This window comes from Anser brachyrhynchus (assembly GCF_964034855.1).
Source record: "Anser brachyrhynchus genome assembly, chromosome: 1".
Taxonomy (NCBI): domain Eukaryota; kingdom Metazoa; phylum Chordata; class Aves; order Anseriformes; family Anatidae; genus Anser; species Anser brachyrhynchus.
In genome coordinates, this window is record NC_137694.1 from 171034469 (window position 1) to 171055418 (window position 20950).

General features: G+C 32.3%; 2 protein-coding genes across 3 annotated transcripts in view; one reads left to right on the forward strand and one right to left on the reverse strand.

Annotated features, from left to right (window-relative positions):
- KLHL1 (kelch like family member 1) overlaps window positions 1–11285 on the forward strand; it is a gene marked incomplete at its 5' end in the record, with an annotated part of 257350 nt that extends 246065 nt beyond the window's left edge. For both annotated transcript variants that reach the window (XM_080561214.1, XM_080561215.1), the window contains one exon: window positions 923–11285. In XM_080561214.1, the coding sequence (XP_080417340.1) occupies window positions 923–982 (60 nt within the window). In that variant the 3' untranslated portion in view covers window positions 983–11285. The remainder of the gene's footprint in view (window positions 1–922) is intronic.
- LOC308180126 (uncharacterized protein) overlaps window positions 1–20950 on the reverse strand; it is a 501337-nt gene that overhangs the window by 89961 nt on the left and 390426 nt on the right. The gene's annotated exons all lie outside the window — the stretch shown is intronic.

Below are 20950 nucleotides of genomic sequence, written 5' to 3' on the forward strand. Positions count from 1 at the left end.
ATATAATTCATTTCACCAGTGTAGATGCTTACATCTGAATTAGTGACCCAAAGATCCTTTTAAAGGTAGTGAAGAAAATTACATACTTTGAAAATATATCATCCTAAAATAAGTAGTTAAAACAGGCCAGATATCCAAAATATGTCTGCTTCTTTTTGTGACTGCAAAGGGAGTCTTCTGTTCTCAAGCTTAAATTTAGATATGTAAGGTGTAAAAATGAATGCAGAAGACCATCACCTTTTTATCTATTGTTATTTGAAGGGCAAAAGAGCATTTTTATGACATTGTTTAGGATAACATTTGAAAAATTTATTTCCAAATACCACCATTCCACATAAAAACATAAGTTGGACACTTGAACAGATACTTCAGCAGCATGTAACACCTCTGCTTTAGAGCAGTACTACTTACAGTGTAGTATTATTATTAAATAGCATAGATGCTGACTACTGTGTTAGCTTCAACAAGTAAAGAGGTCCAGCCTCCTACAACTACTAACTACTTGTGATGTCTTGAAATAGTGTCTGAAGCTGACAAACTTATCTTAAAGGAAACTTGATGCTGTTTAGTAATACTGGAACCATACAGTTTTGTTATTGTTAGCTTTGGCCTTGACTCAGGGACTGAAATGGAGATATCAACCACAGTCTACAGAACTTGGAAACCCCTGGAATATAAACAAATTGAGAAAGTGAATGAATGCTCTAAAATCACCTTTTTTTTTTTTTTTCCCTGTACTTACATTTTCAAATGAAAGATGTAACTTGATTAAGTAATTTTAAAAGTACAGCATTAAGATACTGTGGGTTGTATTTAATCCCATTAGTTTGGAACATTTTAGACTAATGTTAACACAACTCTCTTGCATGACATCCCTATTCAGTTAATTCTATTTATTTGTTCATTTATTTATTTTCTGCAGATGGCTTCCCTAAATATTGGAAGAGCTGGTGCCTGTGTCGTAGTCATCAAGCAACCATGACTTTGTGAGCACTGCTTAGGATTTTACTAACTGTGAAATGATTATTTTTTTATCAGACAACAAGAATAATAACTTCACGAGAACAAGGATTTACACAGTGAATGCTCTATTGATCACAGACATGAAGAAGTTTGAAAGTGAGAAAGGTTAAGGATTTATGCCCTATAAAATCATAATAATTATTTATATTCTGAGAAGAAGAAAAAAAAATCAGACTGTCGGAGGTGTAAATATGTAAGCGTGCAGTAGTAAGTTCTGTACTGTTCTCACAAATGTGTCCTGGAGAACTGGATAATCAATAGCATCAAGGGACAGCTCTAGACAAGAAGCAGGAGGAAATACATTGACAGTTTTCATGGCTGAAAGAGTTTTAACAGCAGAAACATCAAAGTACATTTAATCACTTTTAAGCTGTGTTTTTGAAAGAGAAAAGTAGATAATATAATATTTTTCTATTCATGTCTTTTCTTCAAGTGTGTTATGGCCATCTCATCTACACAGTTACTTAAGGGAAGAGAATTAGTTCTTACTGAAGATATAAAAAAGTCTAGATATTCAATATTCATTCATAATGATTAAGCTGTTGCTCTACAGTAGGAAGAAAAAAAAGAAAAAACACCTCCAAGATGATTATTATTTTTTTAAAGTTCAGATTGTACCTCGTTGCATCTTACAAGTGAGTCTACTGAAGGGGAAGCCTGAGTGTTTAATCTAATTACACACAAATCAAATCTTTGGCTGCCACGGAGCTTTATTGAAAAAGTGGGAGTCTAAAGGGCAGTTTCCTAATTTTTAGTTACTTTTATATTCATTTTAAGCATGTGGGCTCTAATCTTATTATTAAATGCATCTTCTGCATGTTAGAAACTCATGAAGGGATGGAAAACTGATACTATTCCTACATTGACTCATGTAACAGGTCAGGCATGACCAGAAGAGATTATACAGCCTCTTTTAAAAAAAAATATTTTTAAATGACAGCTCCTCATCATATTTCAAAAGAGATAAAAAATACTACATTTTATTTCTTTCTGACACTCATACATACACAATGCTGCCTGATTAAAGTGGCCAATTTATCACTTTTCACTTTCCACTGAGAATAACTACAAGTAGGGAATTGAGAATATATGAGAATGGAATAAGGCAAAATTATACCACCCGATCTAATAACCTTCATAGAGTAAATATACTAGTGTCATCTGTGCTTCCCTTTATGGTTGATCATTTCTGGCAGCAATGATTCTTTGAGCTTTTGCCTTGGCAGTAGGTTTAACATTGACATTTTCTATCTGCTCAGCTGAATCAGTTAAAATCTTAAGGCCAATGCTCAAATATGAAATTCTGCTATTCTGGGAGGCACAAAATCTGGGAATAGGACTGCCGAGTAATCCTCTTCTTTAAAGCCTTGCTCATACATTAGGAAACATTTCATAGTCAAAATGTGCAAATGTCACTGTCCTCTGTCACTAGCAATTTTGGGAAGGAATTGCAGTTACAATTAAAAGAGTTTTCCTAGTGGAAAACTTTGAAGCCAGTTGAGATGGAAAAATATATACAGACTCCTACTTCGGACTTTTGATTTGAAGATGTATCTGTCCTTTTAACAGCATTAACTTGCATGGAGATCTTTGTTTCCTGACACAAACTGAACATCAGTTCTGAAGCCTAAGTAATCCATTTTAAATCTTTTTATATAGTTCTCTGTACTGATTAGAAATCAGATGTAAATTCTTTAATGTTGTTTTTCCACAACCTGTTGGCTTTTGAATTACAAATTTAGTGTTTCTTCTTCAGACAAACATGTCAATTTTCTCCCCACTGTAACACCTTGTTTAATAACGTTACCTCTTTACAAATTTTGCTTCACATAAACATAAACTTCTGAGACCAAAACAAGAAGCTTCTAGAATTATAATTGCAATTAGGCATTAGCATGCCATTCTCCTACACAGATACCTAATCAATTAAAAAAATTAATTTTAATCCCATTCCCACAACTTCCTTTTGCTTACACTATATTCATACACAATGCGAATATGCTTGTTCTACACATATACTGACCTTCAAAAAAGAATTCTAATAATTGCAATCTATGATAGATATTTTTTCTCTGCTTTGATTTTTATGCCATTTACACTCTTTTTTTCTCTCAATATTCTTATGCCCATTTTCAATTTTCCTTTACTTTTTTTTCCAAAATGTAACATTATTCTCATGTGAAATTTTTCAGATTTGTCCACTTCTATTATCTGAAATAATGCTGAAATGGTAAAATTAATAATTTATTCTTTAAATCTAGCTAGAATAAGATCAAAATCTGACTTTCAGGTTCTTTTTATAGGCCCTTATGTAGTCAACTTTTTCCTAAAGAGAATTTAGGGAGAAGTGGTTTTTGTTGTTGTTGCTTGTTTGTTTGGTGTTTTTTTTTTCCATTGTTTTTTGTTGTTGTTGTGTTTTTTTTTTTTTTTTTTTTTTAGATTTTAAGTTTTATTATTATTATTCAGGTTTTTCTTGCCATTGTGTTTACTCTATTTACATAATTACAATAATATTTTTACCTGTGACTCCCAAGGGAATGGACTTAAGTCAAAATGGTATAAAACCTTAATCTTGGATTATGTGACCAACAAGATCCCTTTTTTATGTACACGTTAAAATTAGTTGTGACACACTGCCTTTTGCTAAATGGTATTACATATGCAGGAAAAGCAGCTGTCTTTTCAAACGCTGGATTGTCTCATCTAGCTTGGTACTTTGCTCTCGGATGTACCCTTTGATTTCAGTGTGAAACATATAAAAAAATCAGATCTCCAACAGAAATTAATTGCAGTGAAATCAATAACTAAATTCCTCAAAATGCTTCAAAAAGCTTCTTGCAAATTTTATTTTCATGTTCTAAGTATATTCTAAAATGTTATTATTTTCTCTTGCTTTCCAATTTTATTCATTGTAGCACGCTTTAATTTCTAGAAAGTCAACTAGTTTTATCAAGCTGTCTTCATTTTGCATTAGCTTCTTTTTATACACAGGGATTATATCCATTTTGTTCATACTGTTGCCCACTCTCAAATATAAACATCTTTATATTAATCAAACATAAGTTAAAATAAGGTGCTGAGTTGCTGCTGAGAAGTCTTACATTTCTCTGCTCTTCGTGTCTAAAAATCATTTTCCTTTATTTTATATTATTTATTAGAGATTTATTATTTTCCTCCTTACTACTACTGGTTTTGAGATAGGAAGAAGGTCAAGGACCTGAAATACCTTACAGCTTTTGATGAGTCTGTACAGGTTTTTATATGAAGAGATAGAAAACAATATTGGGAGAAAGCGTGTCAGAGGATTTATATTTAAAAGACAGCTACAAAAGATGATATTGTTAGCTTTGAAATGCTTGCAGAAACAATACCTATATATATATATACACCTCTCTCTATATATATATATGCACATATATGTGGGTTCCACAAAAGAGGGAATAAGCTGTGGTCATGTCATTAATGTTCATTAATATATTCTTTAAATCATAGAAGAAATTTTATTTTTTCATGGTTTTGATTGGCTGTTAAGCTAAACAAAATCAAGAAAAAATACAATAATGTTATCCATGTGTTTCAAATCAGTTAGTCTTCCTGATTTACTTAGTCTCAAAATTATAGTTGAATTCCAATAATATAATTTTCTAGAAAGTCTAGAATATAATTTTCTAGAAATTTTCCAGAAAAACATCAAGCAAAATAGGTGAGTCTATTTCTATGACTTTGAGAACACTTTTTTTTTTTTTTTCTATCAATATAGCAGTGCTAAAGAAACATTTTGCAGAAGAAAAACTAATATTGTGATCCTCTATTGCTTATAGAGCTATATGACCTTGCAGTTTTGGACCTTTCCTTTAAGTTTTTATTTTTGACAGTGGTGGATGCTAGATGTAAAAACAGAAAAAAAAAAACCTACTTAAAAAGATAATTTAGCAGTCATTACTTTGAGGACCTCTCTATTACGGAGTATTTGAGGTCCAATGTTCTTGCAGATTTATGCATTGGAATCAAAGTGACAAGTAAGGCAATAAAAAAATGTATGCAGGGAGCAATATTTTGAACTTGTTTTTAATAATAAATGTGTGATTCATATTTATTTGTATGTTCCTGTGATCAAAAGACTAATATAATTTAAAAGCAAAAGTAAACTTAAAAAACTAAAACTGTTTTTCATTCAAGATAGACTTATATATGAAGTCTGTCAAATAGTTAAAGCACTTCAAGGAGGTTTTAAGGGCGTTACCCATCTCATAATGTTACTTTGATAAGCTAGCATTAATTGACATAAGGTAACCATTATGACACAGTCCAAAAAATTATTTTCTTGGGTATCATTCTATTCTGCAGAGAACTGACATTAGATGGTCATTACTTATAGCAGTATTCATGTTAAAATGCATCTAGAAATTGCTATATTATATTCATTATTTAGATTGTTCTATATGTTTAGAAGGTCCAAACAGATATATACATATAGACAAATCGAAATGTCTTCAGTAAAAATAACTCACAAATGAGCTTGAAGTTACGCAGGTTTAATGGCTCAGACCTTGATGTCCGTGAACAAATACTAGAGGCACTGTGCACTCTGATTACCATGAAGTACAGGTTTCCATAACAGAATTCACACCTATTAGGGTGCTCACGATGGACTGAGCATAATAAAACATACCCTGTTATCTGAGATTTTGCATGAATTATTTCATTGTGAATAAATAGAGAAGACATTTCTGTAAAGGCTTAAAAAAAAGTTTTTATAACTATTATCAAATGGCAGTAATAACATTACATGAGTGATTCTGTAATATAGTAGGAAATTTAAACATTTGACTCTACATATATGGGATTTCATGACACCTGAACTATTTACCTATCCAATTCACAGCTTGTAAGAGGATGTTTTTGTTGTTGTTGTTTAATTTTTAATTATTTTTATTTATTTTTGTGTGTGTGTTCAAAATCCACCTGCACTTTGGCTGTATGTACAATAAATAACTGTTCCTGCTTTCTTACCCTTATCCCTTCCCCACCCCTCATGTGTTTTATGTTGCAGAAGCTTCCTACTATTAAGGACATTTTCCCACAGAATTGTTTCTGATGAAAGCAGCAAGTATAACAGTACGGCATATGGGTAACCAATTCCTTACCACTTTATATGCAAAGAGGTGGATGTACATGACATAACAAAGAACAGCTTATTTTTCTTTTCCAAAGTAAAACTCCTTTGATATATCTTCAGTATTCTAAAAATCTATATATTTAAATGCAAATACGAGTTTTATAAAAATGTAAACACTTTTATTAGAGAACTTCCAAATATTGATAAATTACTCCAACTTTAAAACTTTAAAAAGCTGCATTTTTAGTCATGAATAATTCAAGTTCCCAGTGCTAGCATCCTCATTTCTTACAGATGCTCATGTTTATGAATGTGTCTCATTGTCTCCAGATTTCTTCCAATCCAAAGTGCATCTCCAGTTGAGTTAATAAAATATCAAATGCACTATTTACAACTCACCTTTGAAACTTTTTTATGGCGTGCACAAATCAGAAATCAAGAACATGGACTGCCCACAGAGCAGTTTTCTAGCCTTGCAAGGAGTTTGATTCAAAGTTATATTTTCTACCACATATAGCGTCCAGTGTAATAAAGGTGATATTTATCTAAACAACAGAATATAAAATACTGTGAGAAGGATAATGCAGTAGAATAACAGTATCTAAGAAATTTGAAGAGTATTGGGGAAATAGATTTTTTGTTACTTGCAAGAAGACATTCCCTGGAAACGTTATGTTATTTCCAACAGAAACAATTTGATTTCAAGTAAATAACTTTGCAACTACTCTAATAGCTCATAAATTAAAATACTATTTGAAAGCAGTCATTTCTTACATTTATTTTGTAAAACAGGGACTTGCCTTTGTACATTCACCATAAGATAAGACAAAATGTTATTTGTCCCAAAGTAATATTTAAAATCTCACTATTGAAAACAGTAACTCAACTATATCTTAGAGCTCAGCAACTAGTTACATACTTTAAATTCTGAGAATATCAAATTTTTGGATATCTACTGTACCAAGCAGATATACATATACTAAGTAATATGGGCTCAGTGACAACCCAGAATATAATCTAAATATTTAAAAGTAACTTCAAAAATATTTCTGTTTAAAAACAGATATCCATACGATATATGTTCTAACTTAAATTAGAATGCATAAAATATTCAGCAAAATAATTATTCTTCAGCCTTATTGTAAATGCAGTATAAAGCTTCTCAAACTGACATAACCTTACATTTCATTGCAAATTCCCTCATTATATTTCTGCTTCATTGTTCATGGGGATTAGTGGCAGTTAGGGGCAGAGAGACTGCTCAAAATCCTTAAATCAGCAAAATCTTTATTTCCATATGTGCTGGACTGTAACTCCTGGAAATTGAACCATAAGAAAAATTACTAGCAAAGGTAAGAAATACAGTGGTCGGAAAGAACGTAGCTTGTAAACACTGACTATCCACAACTTCCCCTTGGGGGGCTAGGGAGCTGCCAAATCCTTTTCAAACTCTTTAAGGATTTGAAAAGCAGTTAAAGCTTTTCAACTAGGTATAAGCAACTTCTACTTCTGTCACTCCATATTTTCCCAGGTTTTTCCTTAATCATGACATGATGCTTCAAAAAAACAATCTGTTCTTGTAGAAGTCTAATAGTCTAGTACTCTTTAGAATTATGTCTGTAAACCAGGATCATATTCAATCTTTTTCACTTAGATGGATGGCTTGTATTTAAAATCCCTACTACCCTTAGTGAAGTATTTCTAATATAGAAGCTGTCCCCTACAAAAATCAGTGGAGAGCAATGCTTTTGAAGGCTCCCATAGGGAGATCTTGTTCAGATAATAAGATATTTAAATTAAGTAGAGGAGCGTTTAGTTTTGTTGTTCCCATATAAGAACATCCACACAACGCTGGCAGGTATGACACAGCTGAAGTTTCGGAGTGGCAACTGAAGTTCAAATGGGAAGCCCTAAAATATCCTAGATAACATTAGGTTCTTGTGTGTAGGTAACTCACATGAATTCATGATCCCTTATACATATGCATCCAGTGCCAGTAGCTATTTGCATTTGTAAACCATCCGCATAAGAAAGGCTGAACGTATTAGTTTAGTTGCTTAAGACTGAAAATATTAACCTTGATTTTCAGGTGAGTGTCACATATAGTGAACATAAATATAACAGTACAATTAATATTCATTAATACTGGTATGATATGGGTAAGTATGGAAAATATTAACTTGAAGACATTCTTTTTACCATAAAAACTTGATTTTGTTCATAAAAACAAAACAAAAACAAAATCTTCAGTCAGAAATTTGTTCTATAAGCAAGTCATGAGTAAATCTCCTTTACTCTGCAGAGATATTTAAAAAAATAATCTACAGTAGTTGCTACTGCCTAATGAAGAGTTCTTGGGTTTATTTTTCTTTTTGACTGTAAGGTGTTTCTGAGTGCACTTCTGTAGAGATTTGGACAGCATACGTAGACACAGTGGAAACAGTAGATGAAGGGGGGGGGGGGGGGGGCATTTTTTTTTCTTCTTTCACATCTGTATATTTTCCAGGATATTGATGAATTGAAAATGGTCAATTATCCTATAAGAAAGGAAAAAGAGAAAAAAGACCTTCAATAACAGCTGAAATGAATAAATATCCAGATATTTACTTTATTAATAAAGTGTTCTCAAAGATAAATATCTGCTGTGTAAATGACCAGATCATAATTAAACATTCTAAGTTTTTTTCTTACAACAAGAGAAGAAAAAAAAAAAAGTATTTCTCAGACATGATACATCTCATTCTAAAGGTGAAATAAATCACACTCTAAAAGTGTGTTTCTCTCCACTGACTGCAAAAGGATCCTAAAATGCCTAGTTCAGATGCAGCTATTCACACAGTAGATATCTACATTTTGTAAGATAAATGTTCAAGTTGGGAGAGATGAATCTCTAGAAGCTGCTAAATAGGAACTGGCCATACAAACATTTATTTAAAATAACTATGACAGGAGTTCCGTTTAGAACATAAGACAACTATGTATAAACAAAAACATTTTCCATGCTCTGAAGTCAAACAATGTTGTGATTTTCAGAGTGGATAATTTTGAGCTGCCATATGAGACGCAAAAGAAGTAAAATATATCTGCTAACCTACAAGGAAAACAAAATTCAATAAATTGTATCTGCAGCTCCTGGTTACCTAAGATTGGAGACTAAGATTTAGATACCTGGCTAGATTTTGGAGTTAGGGCAGCAATTTAATACAGTAAACTACAAAATGCGTCCATATGATTAAACTTAAGAAGCATTTAGGACACAAAGTAGGGTTACTTAGAAACATAAGATGTGCTAAATTGCAGTAACCGATGAAAATTAGTTATTTCAGGACCTTGTATAGTAGCAGAAGAGAAAACCAAGCACATCTCACTGGATGGTTCAGCTCATCTAAAACATGCATACAGATACATTACCCTCTTGAGACGTCTAATTTTTTATTTTGATTTAAAAGGGTGCCAATGCAACTAAGTATGATTTGGGCACCTAGATTAGTAGAAATCCCAGCAATGAAGCAAGAACAAAACTACCAAATAATGGGATGTCTGAAACTGTAAATGTGCTTGACTTTCTTATGAGACTATCCATGTTACCATTTCTTTTGTGAATGGCTTACACTATAACATATATTCCTTACCAACACAATGTTTATAGAAATAGTTTAAGAAATATGCTTTGTAATTATAGACAACTTTTGAAATAACATCTATTATGCAGCTACTGTAGGTAATTTTTTTTTTTAGTCATATTCACAATCTTTCTTTGTGCAATTCTGAAGAAACATGGGATTGATTGTTCATTTCACTGTAAATCACAAGTGTTAAACCCTTCTGAAAAATCACAGGCTATTTTCTTTGCTCTTTTTATTCATTTTTTTCCACATTTTTTTAAATTGTAGCTACATTTTATTTAATGTATTTATGCAACTGAAAATTTTCATTTTTCATATAATATGCAGAACCTTGCATAAAAATACTTAGCAAGATCCTCCTGGAATAAGCTTGCATAACACAGACTTTTAAAAGCATTTTCTAGAGGAGATAGGTATCTTCGGTTATGTTTAGTTGACATTAGGGAGCTAAATTAGAGTCATAAGATATAATTATAAAGAAAATGAACACAAGGTTTTCAGTGGATCTTACTTGCTTGACTTACTTGAATTTTTCCCTTCCCTCCTAGAACCAACCAACCAAAATGAAGAGACAAACAAAAACACACCACCATAAGCAGATACTATTTGGCAATGTTCTTTTTAATTTCAGTATATGTTCATTAATTTAACTGTAAAGTATAATTTATTGTAAAATTAGAATTAGCCAGGGGAAGAGTGTTAACCAGCATAAAAATGACACAATAGTAAATATTATGGACACAACGGAGAGCTTCATAGACAGAATAAAATAAATAAAATCAATATAATAAAATAAAATAATAACATAAATAAAATAGCACTAAGTTGTCTAGAACAGTCAAATTAACATACAGTGTCAGAATATTTATGATACTGGATGACTTAAACTAAAAAGCTTCTCCATTCAACATGCAAACCAAAAGAGTTTGTATTGGATTATGGCTGCTTAGAAGTACCTAAGGGTTGAGTCTTACCTGCAAGTTGGCTATAGTATGCATAATGTGCTTAGCAGTGTGTTATAAAAATGAAATTTCCAGTGCTGTCATCTGAGAGTTAAATTGCTTGCAGATGTATTACAGGGCTTTTGCATCGAATTGATCAATTTAGAAGTCTGAAATTTTAGTTGAAAACAAAACTGTTATTTAAGAAATATCTTGGGATGTTGAGATATGTGTGTTTAGCACGGTAAGGAAAACTACAGAGCAAAATAAGAGTACAGTGTTTTGGAATGTATGAGAATAAATGTGTTATGAAAATGTATCAATATGGCTGTAAATACATTAAATTAAGCTGTGCTAAATTTTGCAATATATGCAGAGCACTTTACTTAATGTTATGCTTTTACCATGGTTCATGGTTCTATTATATATGGACATATGTGTATAGAATGCAAGTGAAGACATAGAGCACAATGTTAAATTCTGGTAACCTAGATTTGTTTGACACAACCTGTTTTTAATGAATTTGAATCCTGAAAGTGTCACTGTGCAAAAATAAATATGCTTGTTTTTATGTGTTACAGAGATGATTCTGTTAAGTGGATATGGCAACAAAATTAGGTCTTTATTTACATGCTTTAAACTTGCCTATACCTTGTTTCCCATGTGTAAATGTATCTTTTTTTTTAAGTTGGACTATCATGGCCCCAATGGTATGACACATAATATCATCAAAACTTCAGTCATTTCTCTCTTTTCTGTTTTTCATCTCTTCTGACAATGAAAAACTCCTCCCTTCCCCTCAAAAAAACAAACCAAACCAATCAACCAACCAAAAAAACAAACCAAACTGAATCAAACCAAACCAAACCAAACCAAACCAAACCCAAAAGAAACCAAACCAAAAACAAAACAAAACAAACAAAACAACAACAAAAGTAACAAAACACTCTACATGTACAACTGTGTGTTCCAGGACATTATAGCAGGAGACATGCACAAGTGAGTTGTTTGTTGCTTCTTGATAAAATGATTAATAAGAAAATGAATTCTTGGTGGCAAAGAAAATATGCAGGTAAAACATCTGGCTTGTATCACACAGTTGGAATGTTTACCTGGTGTATAAAACAAATCTATATTATGGCATGTAGAAGGAAAACTTCGTATTTCTTGAGCCCATTTATGCACTTCAGATTTGTTCTGACTTCATTCCACAGTGAGACTGATGAACTCTTTTATGTGTGGGTAGACAAGTCAGATGGATGGACATTTCAGGCTGATCAAGATTCAACTCCTCTGTTTCCCTACAGTTTAACCTAGGAGAATCATGCATTCCCTGTACTTGAAATCCCCACCTGAGAAATGTGGATCATAATATATACTTACCTTATACAGAATTTATGAGAAGATATACTAAAATATGTTGATGAAGATATATGAAGGATGCATGACAGATAGGTTAGAAGTTCTGCCAAAGTCAAATTAGAATAGAGATTCCTGAAGCATGAAGAATGGATATATTGGAATTTTAATTAAGTGATTTCAAACTCCTTGGAGAGACAAATAGTCTAGACATGACTGCATCAATAAGCACAAATTTTGAATAACTAACATGAGTCTTTCTAAGGTGGACAGTTTAACTGCAGAACCTTTGCTGAGAACATACTTCCTTTTAATGTTTATCTTAAACTATTTCTGATAAGTGCTGAAGTGTCAAAATTTCTTTTTATAAAAGATGTTAGAAAATAAGCAAGAACTTCTCTTTTTGTTCAGATGAGTTTAGTCTTTGATACAAGATAAACTTTTCCATAGAGATCACTTCTGTCATGGTCTCGCATTGCTCTTGAATAACATACAATCAAACCATGGCTAATTGTGTGTAATTCAAGTTAATTAAAAAGATGCTGTCTATAGCGGCCATAAACTACATTCTGTGTTAATTCGTGTAAGATTGGAACTGCAAATAAACTACACAGTCAAACATGGCTGGCATATAACATAACTTTCCAAAGGTAATATGATGTTTTTTTGAGCCCTGTTGACTGTATTTCAGAGATCAGAATTAAGGTCATATATTAAAGGTCTACGAATCAAAATGCTGTTATAGGAGGAGAAGTTTTATTTATTAACAGAGATGGTTAGTTGTTTATATTTTTTAGGTCAAACTTTTATTTTGAATGCTTAAATGAAAATCTAAAATTTGAAAGTTATTTTTTGATCTCTTTTCTTACTGTTGCGTTTTTCTTCCTTTTCTTTATCTATGTTTCTTACTGTTGCGTTTTTCTTCCTTTTCTTTATCTATGTTTCTTCCAAGTCTCATTTACGGTTTCCTGTCTTATACATTTAATCATTTTCTTTCTCTCATGATCTTCTTCTTCCTCCTAATAAGTTATACGGGTTATAATTTCCTCCCTTTTCCAGTTTTCTTCCATTGTCACATTTTCTCTAGCTTCCAGGAACCTAAATGTCCTTACCTCTTCTTTATATGGTGTGTTGCAAAGTCTTCTTCACACCACATTTAGCTGGAGCTCATAGTTTTCTTTTTCCTTGCAGTATTTTTCATTTAACCTGCTCTTGTTTGAATACATATATTCCATATTTCATCAAGAAGTCCTGGTTATGTTGTATTGGAAATATTATATCTATTTATGGTTGAAAAGAATTTCAATGTGTCTTATTATAAGTGTTAGAAAATTATGTTTATTTTGATGAAGATGAATTAGTAGTCATGACACCAAAAAATGAAAATAATTCATAATTATAGCATCATCAATGCCTTTTGCTTTTTTTTTTTTTTTAAGAAAAAGAACCCATACTGAACATGTTGTATAATTTCCGTTACCAAGATTTTACATCTGCAGAGAGCAAACATTTATTACCATATCTGTGCATTTCCTTTTCATTATCCATGTTCAATGAAGTATTTTTTCATGTTGGATCTGTTGCAAGGGGATGGATAGGAGGATTCAGAACCTATTATAGTTTAATTAAAATCATAGTTTAGCACAGTGAAATTTAGAATGACACAGACTATGACCACTGACTGCAAAGGCAACAGAGGGCAAAAAAGTAAACAATGAAGAAAAAAAAATGAATATTTAAAGTATCACAGATGGCAGAAAAAAAATACAACTAGAGCGGTTAAGAATAATTTGCAGTCAGAAACTAAAATAAAATATTTCAGTAGGAGAAGACTAAAGGTCTGGAACTGCCTTCTAGTGAGAATGCTTAGAAGACAACTGAAAAATACATAGTTTGAAAATACGACTGTATTTAAGGGGGAATCTAAACCTCTACAATGAGTTTACAAGACATATCTTCCTGCAGTGACAAGTGCGTGATTTCATGACACAGAATTTTTTTCTAACTCCATATACCTAGAGTTTTCTTGAACTCTACAAGTAGCTAAGGAGTGTTGATCATTTGTATAAAAGAATACCTATGGTCTCATATTCATGTTTGTTAGATGACAACTCAACTTTGTGGATACATAAACTCCAAAGAATATATACATGTTTCTTACCACACCTTGGCCAGGCCCTCAGTTGTCCTGGGAGAATTCTTATCACCTTGCATCTTTGAAAAGGAAATGATCAGAATGGGAGGTCCCTAAAGCTTATGTTATTTACATACAGTGAAATTAAATCTTAAATTAACATGATATCAGCTTTTCTAGTAATGTTTAAAAAAAATCTGTTGTTCTCTTTTCACAGCAACCTATTAATTCTGCATGAAAAAGAAAGAAAAAAGGAAGGAAGGAAGGAAGGAAGGAAGGAAGGAAGGAAGGAAGGAAGGAAGGAAGGAAGGAAGGAAGGAAGGAAGGAAGGAAGGAAGGAAGGAAGGAAGGAAGGAAGGAAGGAAGGAAGGAAGGAAGAAAGGAAAGAGAAAGAAAGAAAGAAAGAAAAAAGAAAGAAAGAAAGAAAGAAAGAAAGAAAGAAAGAAAGAAAGAAAGAAATAGAAAGAAATAGAAAGAAAGTGAGAAAGAGAGAAAGAAAGAAAAAAAAGGCAGTATTTTGATCCACAATTTTATGTGGCCTAAGAACAGAAATAAATGATATATTGTGAATTCATGATACTCTTTTTGTAACCTCAGCTTTAAATTTTACATTTACTATGTCCATCAACATTTCAGTTTGTGCACAAACTACGATTAGGGGATTATGCATAACACAACCTCCACATTGCTGCAAATGTATCACTAGGCAGCAAAGTATGAAAGCTTCATTGGGCCAGAGCACAAGCACAAGTGTGAGAATGAATATGACTTTCTAATCTATTAATCTGGGCATTCATCATGAGAAATTTCTGTTTTGGCTCTGCATAAGATGTTTTATAGATTACATTATGCAGTTTATGATCCTTTTATATTAAAATATTATTAGGTGATGTAAACATCAATGAATCCACAACTTCCCATTTTCAGCATTTTCTCTCAGATAATTTATGTCATTCTCACTTGCACTTGTACTGATTGTTTCTGTACATTGAAAGAGTAGTTTATATTTCTGATCCTGGGCAGTTGCGGGTGAATGAGCTTTTATGTAGATCTAACATGTCAGATATATTCTTGCTTTAAATTTTCTATGATATTTCTCAGTAAAAACAAAACAAAACAAACAAAAAAAAACCAATCCCACAGATCTGCACTTGATCAGAGGAAGTTCGTGTATACCTAGTACATATTCTGTAAATATACTTTTAACAATACAGATATCCAGGGGAAAAAAATAAATCTACATTCCTCACTGTAGGTAAAGATTTTAAAGTTAAAATAGTATTAAGTTACCTGACAATTTCATAAGTAGATGAGCAGAGTGAAAATGTCAGTTAAGTAAAAGAAACCCTGTTATGAGTGTAAAGAAATTTCCAATAATTCCACAATTTCATTAAAACTATGAAGGTAAGAAAGTATTTTGCTCTGAGTAAAATACTCAAGATCGCAGGCACCCAGGAAAATGGTAAAACTCTGAAGCAAAGAAAGGTTGCTTGAACTATAAACTGGGGTAGCAAGTTAAAAAAAAATGCTATGAAAACAGAAGTTATTAATTTCCTTGTATCAAAAGCTGTGATGTCACTCATCTATAATGGAGGCCTGTGACCCTCAGTAAATCAAAGGGCTAAATGGCTGTGGGGGTTATTTTTGATGTGGTGCTATATTCTACACATCATAACTACCTATGTTCCTCATGCATGGAGGTGTTACTAGTATTGTTTTCAGAACATACCTACTATGGTGGATTTCTTCTAATTTGTTCACCTTTTTTTACTTATTATTTTGAAAATAATGGACCTTCATCATGCAGTCAGGCACAAGACATAGGCTGTCTGACCACAAGCAAAGTAGTGTTCCAGAACCTGACAGGTTCCTTAATCTTATGTCTGGCACATTGCACCAAAAAATACATTTGCAGGATAAATTATAAATGTAGTCAAAGTTCAAGCTCCATCAAACTGCTTTTGAAGGGTTTGAGGAATGCTATAGTTATAGAAAAACAGAGTAGTGACTGCTAAAATGTCAGAATTGATCAGTATGAAGGCAGGAAGGTGTCTAGACCTTTACTAAGAAGTAGCACAGGCCTACATTGAACAACACTTTACAATAAACATCAGAGGATATCTGCTGCTGATAGAACATCTGTGTTACTGATAAAATACAGTGACGACTTAATTGCCTTTACAATGGCTCCAGTGTACAAGGTGAAAAGGTGGGCTTTCTATTGTTTTGGAAAAAAAAATGTAGGTTGGATTAGAGAATGCAGTTGGAAACACACAAACACAGGCCTTCCATGCTCTTAATTGTTTTGAAAAAGAATAAAATTTTTTTAATGAATAAAAGCCCCAAATTTTATCTTTGACTATTGAACGCTAGCAGCTGCTTCAGAAAAGAACAAGTTGTAATAAGAAAGAACAAATGATCTTTCCTTGTCCTCTCAACCTCTTTTGATTTTATGACACTTATTATTTTACATTTTTCACTATGTTTCATTGAAGCTATCTTTTTCCAAGTTAGAGAGAGCTATTTTTGTTGTACAGAAGCTATTTTGCAACTTCAGGTATCTTTCCCAGCTTTTTAATTACTTTTTTTTTCTAAGGATGTTTTATCATATGTTAGAAATCAAGGCACTTGAGTTGTCCTCAGTATCCAAAATTTAAGTATGTCCTGGAGGTACGCAGTGGCAACAGAATTTTTACTATTTTCTTTTTTATTTTATTATTAAGCTATCACATACTTACCTCTTGATTGTGGCTGCACACTGTGATGCTGCTGCTACAGAGTTATTCATAAAGAATATAAGCTCTCTTTCCTAAGAACACCTAATGTATAAACTTTTATTTTTATGTGTAATTAAGGCCATTTTTTTGCACATGCATTTTATATATTGAACTTAATTTTATCTGTCATAGGATTTAATTTTACTGTCCAATATATATTTTTTTTATCAGTTGCAAACAGCATTGTCCTTCATCCATTTTCTAGTTCTCTGACAGGGTTTTATTTTTATCCCAAGAGGGTTTAGTTTCTTTATTTTTTATAACAGTACCTCGAAAGATTTTGGAAATCTAGGTACACTTTATCAAAGACATCTTTCAGAGATTTCTAATTGGTTTGCCTGGTATGACTTCCTTTAACAGAAATCATGTTGGTTCTTCCTCATTTTCTTTTAATCTAATAATTTAATTATTTAGTACAATTTCTACAAATCTCAATTATTTTAAATAAGACATTCTGACTTACAGATACTCACATGTTCCAGAATCTTATATTAACTGGTTTATTTTCTACACATCATTCCCCATGGTGAATTAAAGCACTAAATTGGAAGTCACACAGTATTTCAGCAATCTTGTATCTGGCATCCTTTAACCTGCTGGAGTATAACCACTTGCTTACGGAAACTGGAGTAGTTTATTCTAGTGATTTATACTTAGTTCTAGTAGCACTTGACTTTAATGATGGTTCCTTTGCAGTAAACGAAGAATTCAATTTGGAAAATTTCTAGAACTCCTCCACAGCAAATGTAACACACTGAAATAATTCCCTATTCTTTTTTTTTCCCCTCTGTATTTTCTTTTAATCTGTGCACTCAATAAATATTTTTAAGCATTTTTAGTCATTCTTCCTGATTCTGAGATGTTTGAGTTTGTTTTCATTAGTAGTTTTTAATTTTCAGCAAGTACTTTCTCAAAATCTCTTTTGGCCACTTTTATTACAGGTTTAGATTTAATTATCTCTTTCCCTCCCTCTCCCTCTTCCCCTCCCTCTCCCTCTCTCTCTCTTTCTCTTTTTGTTCCACTATATGCTTTACCATTTGAAGATTTATTTTACTTCACATACATCTTTTATTCTTTTATTTAGAGTTTTTGAGTTGTTTTTTGATGGATGGTATACATCTCGTTTGAGACTCTAGTATGGTAGTTCTAATAACACAATTTCACTTGTTAATATTTTATCATTTTGGTTGCTCCATTTTTCTTTGTTCCATTTTCTCTTCCTTTTTTTTTTTTCCTTCACATTTCAGGCATTTTTTTTTTTCTTCAGAGGATGGTGTGTATTTGTGTGTGTTTCTCAGTGATAACATTTTATGAGGTCATTTCAAAGTTATTTATAAAGTAATGCTTTTCTCATTCTGTCACAAAGGGTTGATGAATGACAAGACTAGTGGATGATCCTTCATATGACCTATGAAAAGTCAACAGAAATTAGATAGATGATTTGTATATTCATTTCTTGAAATTTACTCAGCATGATGTTAACAGTGAAGTCATAATGGAGTGTTTGTGTCCATATTAGTCATAGAATCATAGAATCATTTAGGTTGGAAAAAACCTCAAAGATCATCCAGTCCAACCATTAACCTAGCACTGCCAAGTCTACCACTAAACCACGTCCCTAATCACCATATTTACACGTCTTTTAAGTACCTGTTATTAATGCTTTTTCTTTTCTTTGAAATTGAGTAAAATTCTCCTATATCACTGAGAAGATATTTCTTGGTTAAGGTTGGCATGATACACTTCAAAATATGTTGTGTATTTCAACTAAATCATATTTTACACTTGGACTTTATTTTCAAAAATACTATATATGGTAAAACATATGTATAAATTTAACTGCAATTACATTAATCTAGCAATAGTTACTGCCATATCAAAGGAAAAAAAAAAGTATATTCAGTGGTGCATGTTGATTTGAAAAGACAGAACATTGTGGTGGTCACAACAGCTTCATAAACCAATAGATCTGAAAGCAGAGGGTATTGCACTTCATTTAAGCAGAAATTATAAAAAATGTGCCAACAATGTAAGACGAAAAGGCAGAAATCTTTTGAACCCCAACAGAAGAGAAATAATATGACATAGTTATGAAAATCTTTTCTGTCAAAGTTAATAATAACTGTTGGAAAGGTTTACAATGCATGAAATACATGATAAATGGAATTTTCATCTCCTTTCAGCCAATTCATTTGAATCGATAAAATAAAAATGTAACTTGAGTAAAACAAGCTTACTACTTATCTAGTAAATCAGTATGAGCTTGATGACAAGTTTGATCAGAATCCTTTCAATAATTATGCTTCTCTAAAAAATTGCAAGTCCATAAAGATGAGTTTTTATTTTCAGAACTTCATGTCCAGTTTCTTAAAATGAATAGCAAACTATCAGATACAAGTATATTTGGTACTAGCATAATAATAATAATAATAATAATAATAATAATAATAATAATAATAATAATAAAAGTCAAATGGCTCATATTCTTGTCCTGGGCATGGGTCAGGCTGATCAAACTGAAGTTAGAACAGTTACTAGACACTTTTGCAGAAACTATAAAAAAACTCAGAAAACCAAAAGTCTTTCTGCACATGATTTTTCTTAAGACTATCTCAGTCTCCCTGAAATGTATCATAGAGTATATAAAGTAGAGAAAATATTAAAGGAGTTTGTGGTGGTTTTACCTTGCTAGGCATCTGAATTTCACCACAATCACTCTCTCACTCCCCCTCCTCAGAAAAGGAAGGGAAGAAGAAAAGGTAACGAAACAACTCATGGGTTGAGCTAAGGATAATTTAATTAAAGTAAAAAATAATTATTAAGGAGAAATTATTATTAATTAAAAACAAATAACTAAAGGAAAAAAAGGGAAAGGGGAAAAGGTGGGGGGAAAGAAAGAAAGAAAGAAAGAAAGAAAGAAAGAAAGAAAGAAAGAAAGAAAGAAAGAAAGAAAGAAAGAAAGAAAGAAAGAAAGAAAGAAAGAAAGAAAGAAAGAAAGAAAGAAAGAAAAAGAAAGAAAGAAAGAGAAAGAGAAAGAAAAAGAAAGTAAAAGGAAGGAAGGAAGGAAGGAGGGAAGGAGGGAAGGAGGGAAGGAGGGAAGGAGGGAAGGAGGGAAGGAAGGCAGGCAACAAGCAAAGGCTGTGTGGAAGTGCAGAGGAAAGAAATTACTTTCTACTTCCCACAAACAAGCGACGCTTGACCACGTCCTTGAACTACTTGACCACTACCTTGAACGAGCCATAGTTCAGGAGGACAGATGTTTTCACAACGAGAGCCCACCCCCTCCCCTCTTCTTCCTTTTTCCACCTTTTATTGCTGTGTGACATCATATGGTATGGAATATCCCTTTGGTTAGTTTAGGTCAGCTACCCTGGTGATGTTCCTTTCTCACTTTTTGCCCACCCCTAGGGGAGTTAGGGAGAGTCCTGATGCTGTGCCAGCACTGCTCAGCAGCAGACACAACACTGGTGTGATACCAGTGCTGTTCTAGCTACAAGTGCAGACAGAGCACAGCACTGTACGGGCTGCTGCAGGGAAAGTTAACATCCCAGCCAGACCCAGTACAAAGTTAAAATGGGCCAACAGGAAATGTGGTTCTTTTAAATAGTTACACATTAAACAATATAACTCTTTTTCTTTTTATTTTTTTTTTTATTTTTTTTAACACTTTTTGTGGAAATAAAAATAGCAAAATATTAAGAAAAATGTTGACATTACATGTTGATTATTCAGTCATGGTTTTTAAATAGAAAAGTTTTAAGGATTTAATATAATAAAGCATTTCAAAATATAAATGAAAAATGGTGTTGCTATGTTTGCTACTAATTATAGTGTCTTCTGACATTCCATATTCCACAATAACTCTCTCTTTTTTCCTTGTTCATTTCTCTAGTGCTTCATGTTAATTCATGTCTTATGCCATATTTTATTTCCTTATTGTTAAGGCATGGAGGGAAACTGTTCTTCAGTGC